The sequence below is a fragment of the Ahaetulla prasina genome, chromosome 2 (assembly GCF_028640845.1).
Source record: "Ahaetulla prasina isolate Xishuangbanna chromosome 2, ASM2864084v1, whole genome shotgun sequence".
Taxonomy (NCBI): domain Eukaryota; kingdom Metazoa; phylum Chordata; class Lepidosauria; order Squamata; family Colubridae; genus Ahaetulla; species Ahaetulla prasina.
The window spans coordinates 210373380-210383491 of record NC_080540.1 but is presented as its reverse complement, the minus strand read 5'-3'; the positions used below and the strand labels follow the sequence as shown (position 1 = coordinate 210383491).

At 39.3% G+C, this 10112-nt stretch overlaps 1 protein-coding gene across 1 annotated transcript in view; it reads left to right on the top strand.

The window, feature by feature from the left end:
- The first annotated feature begins 533 nt into the window (after positions 1-533).
- UGCG (UDP-glucose ceramide glucosyltransferase) overlaps positions 534-10112 on the top strand; it is a 41225-nt gene continuing 31646 nt past the window's right edge. Inside the window, exon 1 of the mRNA XM_058170764.1 lies at positions 534-1075. Coding sequence (XP_058026747.1) covers positions 978-1075 — 98 coding nt within the window. The 5' untranslated portion in view covers positions 534-977. The remainder of the gene's footprint in view (positions 1076-10112) is intronic.

The following is a 10112-nucleotide window of genomic DNA, read 5'->3' as shown; positions in this document are numbered from 1 at the left end:
GGGGCACTGCAGAGCTTGGGTTGCAAGGGACAAAAACCTTGTCTCCGGGAGGGTGCTTTCATTTTATGTTTTTGGCGGCAATGGGGGTGGGGAAATGGAGGATAGCCGATGCGGCTGCTCTGTGGCGAATGGCTCCCGAGGTGTATAAAGAGAAAGGCTAGTTTTCTTCCCCTTTGCGCGCCGCCACTATTCCCCCTTTTCTTTGCAAGGAGGAAAAGGACAGAACAGTGTCCTAACCCCCCACACAGTGCAACTTCTCCACCCCTTTTATAATAAATGACGACATCGCCTCTTCCTGCCTTCCCGCCACAACCTGATTCACCTTCTGGTTTTTTTTTTACCTCCTGCCATTCCCCCACCCCACCCCCGAGCACACCCTCGCGGCGGATTTAACGGGGCCACGCTTCCAGGAGAAGAAGCGCGGCGTCAAGCCTGAGAGCGAGAGAGGGGAGTGGGGGGCGTGGCTTTAGCAGATGACAGTCACAGGGCGGGGCCTGAGCACCTCCTCCGCGCGAGCCCAGGCCGTTTGGTTTTATGTATGAGTGTGTGTGTGTGTGAGAGAGAGAGAGAGGGAGGGGAACGTGAACGAGGGGCGGCAAACAACGGCGGCAGGGAAGGAGGAGAACGCCGCGGCGCGGGCCGGTAGAGCGCGAGGCAGCCTGTCAGGAGGAGCAGCCGCCGCCGCCTGCCGGGTGGAAGGGCAGCCGAGAGAGAGAACGGAGGAGGGCGGGGCGAGAAGTGGGCTCGTGGAAGAGAAGGAGGGCAAGGAAAGGAAAGGAAAGGAAAGGAAGCGAAGGAGGTCGCGTCTGAGGGGGAACGTGAGGGCAGCCAACGAGGGGGGCGGAGCCTCGCTTATCTAGCCTCCGCAGCCTCCGCCGCCGGTTCGGCTCGTCCGAGCGCTCTGTCTCTCTCGCTCGCGCTCTCTTCCCCCCCCCTTTCCCCCCACTCCCCTCGCTGTGCCCTGTGGCCGGGCGGAGATGGCGATGCTGGATCTGGCCCTGGAAGGACTCGCCGTCTTCGGGCTCACCCTCTTCGTGGTCCTGTGGCTCATGCACTTCATGTCCATCATCTACACGTAAGTCAGGCCTCTCGGCTGCTGCCCCTCGCCTCCCCCTCCCCTCCCCTCGCCTCCCTGAATCGCCACCGCGTGCGCGGAAACTGTGGGGGTGGGGGTGGGGGTGTCGTTCTCTCACCACCCCCTACTCCCGCCCGCCGCCCCCTCCCCCTCCATTGCGCTGCTTCTCTTCTAGCCGGCGCCTCCGCGCTTTGCCAACCCCCCTCCCTGCCACTCACCCACCCACCCACCCACACAAACCTCCCAAGCTGAGAGGCGACGCACCTGCCTTGATCAGGCTACAGCCTGGGCGGGGGGCGGAAACCGCCACCACTCGTCCGTGCTGCACTGCCCCCTACCCCTCCCGCCATGTACCCCGTTCACAGCTTTCTCCCCCCCCCGCCGCCCCTTTTTTCCCCGCTTTACCCCCACCCCCACCCCCATTGGGGCGCTCTCCGGCGATTCTCGTCATCACCAGCTGACAGTTGCAATCCGGTCGGGTGGGCTAAAAGCGCCTGGAGCTTCCCACTCCCTCCTGTCCTTTGCGGGAACTAGTCCGACCTTTGCTTTTGGGAGAGCAACCTAGAAAAGGGCCAAGTCATACAGATTTGCTACTGCTAATAAACAATACGAATCCCTGCATTTCTTGCCTTGCAAAGGGAGGGGAGAGGTATGCTTTTAAATCTACTACTTTCCATCCTAAGCTCTGTGGGCTGCCCTTTTGTCTCTACCTGCTTTAAGCCGGCGGATCCATGAGGAAGCGTTACGGTACTCTCTTAATACATACATATGGTCAGGATTCAAGCGGTAGATCTGGCACTGGCTTTGCTATAATGTAACGAAGTGGTGGCATTTTATTTGCCGCGGTTACTTTTCTGTTGTGATTCCCACACCCCCAGATAAATGCCATATTTGATGCCTCCCCCCCATCACACATACGGTACTTAGCAGACCATGTTTGTATCTCCCAGTTTTAGTGTTTAAAATCTAGAATTGCGGGTTCCTTGTTGTTAACTATCACAGAGCTATGGTATTTTTATAGTGAGAGTTAAGCCTGAATGGATTTAACTTTTGAGTTGATTTTAAGCATCATGTAAAGGGAGACTGGTTTTATTATGCAAGCAGTCTATTAATGCATGATTAAATTAAGGTGTATGACATAATCCCATCCTTTTCAGTTTGTCAGATTTCTACAGTAGCTGTGTTGCAATGGGCAGATGAATAAATGTTTCTTGAAATAGTCTTAATTTATGAAATAAGTGCATAGAAATTTGTTAGCAACAGATTTCTTGGGAAGGTAATAATTGGCAGTTGAGATATTTGGAATGTGTAAAAGAAGATGAAGATGCTGAAAACTTATTGTGACACAGTTTGAACTCTTATAAATAAAATCCTAATTTCTTGCCAATTATTGGTTATAAGGAATTGCCTTCAGACTTATATAAAATGTTTGGAAATAAATGCAATGATTTCTTGATGGCACTGACATTTGGGGTCTTTGAACTGATTTTTTCTATGGCTATGTGACTTAAGTGTTTCAAGCACTGATAATATTTTAACTCTTAAAATCAATAATGAATTTGAAATTTAATGGAAAATTAAATTATTCACTGTGTTGATGGCTGTATTGTTTGTCCTCCTTCAAACACAATGTAAATGTTTGAAGTTTTCATTGAACCCTATGTCTTTGTATATAGCAACTTAGCACAAGGAAGCAGGTAGCAGGATAGGAGGTACCATTTATTGCATGCAGAAAATTAAGAATATTAAATCTGTATATGCCTGAATTTCAATCAGGGTTTTATAACATGGAGATTATTATAGGATTTATTATTTAAACAGTGATGCAATCATTTTGACTAGATTTGTTTTAAGTCTGCAAAGAAGAAATTTATATACAGTGTTTCAGGAGACAATACATATTGTAATACCTGTAGAGCAGAGCAAAAAATGTAACTAGTATATAGCACAAATAGTGTTAGTATACTATGTAGCATAGTAACCTCTACATCTTTCCCTTAACAGCTAGAGGCTTATCTACTGTATAAAGCATAAGATTGTTGTTTTTGTATAGGCCGGTTGGCTGAAATAAGTATATATTGCATGAGGAATTAAGACGTTGATTTTAAAAACAAGTTTTGAATATGTCTTTACAAATTTATATAATGAGTCTATTAGGAAATAGTATTTTGAATTAAAAAACGATTTACACACTTGCATTATTTATCTGATCCTGTATTTCATAACTGTCAGCCATTTGAAGACTTTTGATTTTACAAAAAGAAAAGTAATGCATGGAATGGATTGATTTCTCTTTAGATAGCATAATATTTCAAGCAGCTTAGTTCTAAGCCCAATTTAACCATCACTATCACATATTTTAAAATTCAAATAGAGCATATCTAATTTAAAATAAATGTACAATTCTTCTCTACTGGGAAGTAATGTAATAAAAATATTCTCCTCATACTGGCTTAGTTGAAGGACATAAATAAAACAAATTTGTGGTAAGGCAAGATAGCTGCAAAGGGAATTTAGTGTTAGGGCATTTATTCACACACCCTCAGTCAAAGTGGCTACACTCCTACATCCATTACATATTTGCATGCATACTGATTAGCAAAGCTCAGTGCATTTGGAGGCCAGAGACCAACAGAGATCACAGCATACATCTTCCTCGATATCCTTGATCCCCAAACTGATTTAATTGATTATTAATCTACATGTGGATGATTGTAAGAAAGGGATTTTCTTTCAGTATTCCTGTAGCCTGTTAAAAAGCAGATGTTACACTGGAGCAGCTTGAGGGTGAATGAATGGATCTTGTTTGATTTTTAGCATTCAAGCTCCATTTCTATTTAGTAGTCTCTGAACAGCTCCCTTACAACAGGGGAGATATATAAATCTCTGTATCTTTTCCATTACATGAAGCAAAACAGCCAGAGGTACTTTCTTTGAAAAGAAGATAGTTGGGGAAAGAGTGTTCCCCCAATAGCGTTCTGTTTAAGGTTTTTTTTATGTAGCAATATTCAAGAGTGTAGGGTAGTTACTGTTGATAAAATGGAGATTTGTAAATGCAATTGTTTATGTATTTCTAATGTAATTTATTTCTTGCATTTTTCTTTACTGTGCTATAAAGTAGTGGATGACAAAACAGTTTTGGAGTACAGCTTCAGGAAAATAATTGCTCCCACTTAATATGTAACTCAGATGCTAATACTGTATATCAGGTGTTTAATAGTTACTTAAATGGCTCTTGGTGACTATGCAGATAAATACTATCTCAATTTGTTTTTAAGGATAATTTATAGCTTTTCCGATGATATTCCAGTAATCACTTTGGTTCTAACTATTGTTTTCCTATCTTCTGCTTCCCTCAACCTTACTATTCATAGTTATTTTTTCTTAGTCCATCATTTGCTTGTATCACATGGTCAAATATGTGAGTTTCTATTGGTTAATCATAACTTCAAGTTAGTAGTTATACATTTTATCACCCAGAAATATAGATTGGTTCTTCTTGCAGTCCAGGTCACTGTCAAATCCATCATTATCTTTTGCAGATGTATTTATTTCCTATTACTTCTTATTCTTCAATATTTCACAATTGTATTTTATAGTGAAAAAGCTATTGGTTTAACTATTCTGGTCTTTATTATCATAGAACTATCCTCATTTTCATGATCTTGTTTGTGTTTATAACTACCACCTACCTAGGTGTGCCCTACCTTCACTTATTTGCCATCAGCTGTATGCTCACTAAGTTTACTGGTTGAATAATACTGAACATTAATCAAGATCTTTTAGTTTCCTTTTTTTAAAATGATTTATATTTTACAAGTTTTCTTCATTTTCAGTTAATAAAGGAACATCTGCATATCTCCCAGTGTTTTACTATTTTAATTCTAGATGTGCCCTTTTCTAGAATTACTGTTGTTATATTTCCCCTCTAAGTTTAAATAGATATGGGAAAATATTCTGAAGTACTCTCTTTCCAATTCTGAGCTATTATATTTCTTTGATCTTGAAGTAGTGTAAGGGACAGAAGGATTGTAAAGGTTCATCAGAAGAATAATCAGGTGTTTTTGCACACCTATTTTCCTTAATATACTTCACTTTCAGATAAACAAAAGCTTTGCTGCAGACATTTAAAAAAACCTTCCTTTTTAAATTTCTGTTTTCTCCATGATCCATTGATCTGACCTTGTGTCCCTTTTCCTAAACTTGCCTGTTCATCTGGCATTTTCTCTCCCCATATATGGATTTATTCTTTGTAAGATCTTAATGTTACACATTGTGTCCATGTTAAATCAATGTAGTGGTTCAATAATTTGCTTATTCTCTTGCCTCCCACCTCCTTTTTCTCTAGGTCCCACTGCCTTGTTCCATATTATTTTCAGGTTTATAACCACGTGTTCCTAGTGAATGAGTTCATGGCAGTTTATAACACAAGAATAAATATCATTAAGCAACAATATCAGTTCAAATAGCAGCAATAAAAGAATAAAAAAATATTTCTAATCTTATTTGATATCAGACTGTTAGCACAAAGAAACTCTTTTCTTCCAGTTTTAAACAGTTCAGTGAATAGTTCATGTATGCTGGATACTTCCATATTTGATAACTGGTTTATTGACTTATACATTATCTTTTCTTAGTGGAGGTGGTTCCTGAATATAGCCCCTCTATAAATGTTTCGTCATTCTACATTCTTGTATGTAAAGAGTTTCAGTATTGTATTTCCATGTATTTTTAACCTTATTTAATGTAACCCTATTAGAGCGTTTTTTGTGATTACGCCTATTTTTGCCCTAGTTGTACACGTTCTTGTGATTTTTTTAAAAAAAAATCTCATTTCTCTTTTTTCTCCCTTTATTTGTTGATATTCCTGATTTAATTATTTTTCACTGTTCTTTTTTGCCTGATTTGGAAGTTGGACAGTGTCTCCTCAATATATAGGCTTCCTAACTGAAATAACTCAAGGTAACATACATTGTTTTTTAAAAAATCATTAAACAAAAGTAAACAATACAGCATGAAATATAATCATAACAGACGGTTGGAGAATATTTCTCAAGACTTTCATCTTCAGCCTTTCCTTGGCTATTTTGATAGATTTTTCAGAAAACTACTTGAATATTTTCCTTTTTGAAATTTTGAGATTTTTCTGGTTTTGTTTTTGCAGAATCTTGTATCTCTTCCCATAGCTTTTTTATTTGCCTAATTACAATGTACAGAATTGATCCTTTCATTGCTCTCTCTTATTCTAGCTGTACAGGAAGTCCTGAATCACAAGTGAGCCAAAAATTTCTAAGCACAATAGCTGTTTTGCCCATTTTATGACCTTTCTTGCCACAGTTGTTAAGTGAATCACTGCAGTCATTAAGCTAGTTGCTAAGTGAATTTGGCTTCCCCATTGACTTTGCTTGTGGGAAGGCTGCAAAAGGTGATCACATGACCCTGGGACACTGAAACCATAAATACATGCCAGTTGCCTAGCATCTGAGTTTTGGTCATGAGGCTGCTGCAACAGTTGTAAGTATGGAAAATGGTCATAAGTCACTTTTTTCAGTGCTGCTGTAACTTTGAATAGTCACTAAAGAAATGATTGTGTAAGTTGAGGACTACCTGTATGTCCTCCAAATCTTGCTGGCACACCTGCACGCTGAAATTTTTAAAGTTTAACCTGTATATTTATCATCAATTATGATTTTATTTATTTATTTATTTGTAACTTTTACTATATATATCCATGCATCTTATATCAAATTTAAGCAATGTTTAAAGGAAGGAACTAGGACTGTGCCCACCCTATATGATCTGGGTGGATGAGTAGATATCCCTATGAAGAGGTGGTCCCATAGATAACCTGGCCAATGATCACTGATTTGTTTCACAACTTTCAACCAAAAGTCCCCTGGCTGACTGGATTTCATTTCTTCATTTTCTGCCACTATGCAAACAATTTGATTTTGTTCTTATCCATGCAGGGATGGCATTATGTAGATTCTAAAATTATGTTGCTTGAAGTTGTTGTTCTATTAATCGGCTCCTGTGTTATTTTGTTCATCTGATTTTTGTATAATTCCAGTTTCTTTATTTCTTCAATTTTTTAATCCTGTTACTAATGTTGCACTACAATTTTTGTAGGTCCCTCATTTATCATAATTCCTTAATGTTTCCTCCTTTTTTTATGCAATAGAGCTATCCATACACTGGTGTTATACAAATATTGCACAAATATATGAATGGATCTACTACAGACACAAAAGATCTACTACAGACACTAATTCTAATAGTTACAATCCTATTTGGTTAAAGCTAAGCACATAATTGTGCTTAGCTTTAATACATACATAACACACATAATCCGTGCGCCTTTGGCATTTAGTCATGCTGGCCACATGACCACGGAGACGTCTTCTGACAGTGCTGGCTCTTCAGCTTTAAATGAGCACCTGCCCCTAGAGTTGGGAACGACTAGCACATATGTGTGAGGGGAACCTTTACCTTATCATTCTATTCCCATCAACTTGTCTGCTCTTGTAAAGCAATTTATTCTGATTACTCAAACTTGATTTTAATATTTCAGATTCAGTTCATTGTTGCAGTTCCTACAAATAAATTCCAGCCATGTCACCTGGACCTAATAAGATTTTTCTTCAGGTGACCAAATATTCAGCTGCCAAGATCTTGATTTTTTTGTTACAGAAATTATAAGCAGTTGAAATAGAGCCTTTTTAACAAAGTCCTATTTATAGCAGATCCAAATAGGAGTTTATATGGAACTATAAACTGATGGGAATTACCTTCCCTTCAGTTTCTGCAACTTATTTTTTCAAGATTAGAAAAGATTTCTGTGTCTTTTGATTTCTTGATAGTTGTAAAAAAAACTTTAATTGGAACTCATTCTGATAAAAAGAATGGCATGATTTTTACTGCCATTCCTTCCTAACTCACTTTGCCTTTTTAGGGTTTATTATACAATTTTCATAGTATTCTAAGAAAATTGTATTCTTTTATCTTCCTCTCTTGGAATTAGTAGAGGAAGGAAAGTGGGAATGCAGATAGTAGATGACTCATTTAACTAACCAGGCATTTCTTATTAGTGTGTATTAGATCTGACAAGACATTAATCTCCTTGTCATATGTGGCATCCCAATGTTAATCTTGACAACTAGTTTATACATACATACATACATACATACAATCTCCCATCTTTATTATATTTATTATATTTACAAATAATGCAAGGCAGAGAACATATCCCACACTCTTTCCTCTTCCTATTTTCCCCTCAATAACAATCCTGTGGGGTGAGTTGGGATGAGAATGAGTGCCCAAAGTCACCCAGATGGATTTTATGGCTATGGCAGGACTAGAATTCACAGTCTTCTGGTTTCTAGCCTGGTGTCTTAAACACTACACCAAATTGAAAATCTGCCTAGATACAATATTTTCTCCTTAATCAATATATACATGTTCAATGTAAAAATATGTATCCAGGTAGTCCTTGACTTATGACTACAATTGATCCCAAAGTTTTCACTGCTAACAAGGCAGTTGTTAAGTAAGTCTTGCCCATTTTGCAACCTTTTTGCCATGGTGGTTACGTGAATTACTGTGGTTGTTAAGTGAATCATGCGGTTGTTAAGCAAATCTGGCTTCCCCCATTGAGTTTGCTTTTTGGAAGCTGCTGGAAAAGTTTGCTTTTTGGAAACTGTTGGATAAAATGATATCATAAATACTGGAAACTGTTGGATAAAATGATATCATAAATACAAGCTAGTCGCCAAGTGCCAAAGTTTTGATTGTGAGACCATGGGAATGCTGCAACAGTTGTAAGTGTGAAAACCAGTCATAAATCACTTTTTTAGTGCTTTTGTAACTTCAAACAGTCACTAAATGAATGTTTGTAAATTTAGGATTGTCTGTATATGAATGATTGAGAAAATTGCCTTCTGTACCTAAAGCCTGTTGGAAGAATAAGTTTATAATTGCTAAGTGAAATACAAGCAAGGTGGAAATTCCGCATACCCCAGGTAATCCAGTATATGGAGACCATCACTGGGAATGCAAGTTCCTGGGCTCCTGTTCATTTTCTAACTGGGAGTGGGAAGAGACTCTCACAAACCCTTCTTAAAATGATTGTACAGGGCAGATTATTTCTGTTTGGGAGAAATGATAATGTGAGTATATAAGTGCCAAATTTTATAGAGTTTTAGAGATTAAAGCCAGCACTTTAAATTGGGCTTCAAAGCAAGGGTGACATGCTCCCAGTTCGGACCGGATCACGCGATCCGGTAGCGATGGCAGTGGGTGGTTCGGAGAACTGGTAGCAAAAATCCCTGCCCCCCCCATGCCTAGCTGAGTCACACAATCATCAGAGATTTTTTTTTAACTTTTAAAAACTTTTTTTCTTTGGCCACAAAAATACCTTTAAAAGTAAAAAAAAAGCCTCTGATGATTGCGCAGCTCAGCTGGGATCGACCTCTTCAGCTGAAGAGGTTGTAAAAAAATGCTTTTAAAGGGTTAAAACGAGGCTCTGACAATTCCAGCTGAGGTGCCTGATCATGAGAGGCTTTTTGTTTTAACTTTTAAAAGCATTTTTTAAAAGGTAAAAAAGCTGAAGCCTGTTAGACAAAAAATGGGGGTGTAGGCAAAAAAGGGGGGGTGGGGGGTTCATTTGAGAGAGAGAGAGAGAGAGAGAGAGAGAGGGAGGGAGGGAGGAAAAAGGAGTGAAAGGAAGGACTACACACCTGGTACTAGACACAGCTTCAGAGGATAATCCAGGGCTGGAAGGGACCTGGAGGTAATCTAGTCAACTCTGCTCCAGCAGGACATTGTTAGTGAGTTTCTGTCTTTTGATCCCCCAGTCACATAGCTACGCCCATCCAGGTAAGTAAAAAATTACCTAATCAAGGTATTTTATTTCCAAGCAAGCTGATACCTGGCATTTCTAGGATATATACTTCCTAAAGCAAAACTGCAGACAATAGAATACTGAACATCTGATTAGATGTTTCACTGAAATTACTTAGCAATTATATATATATAT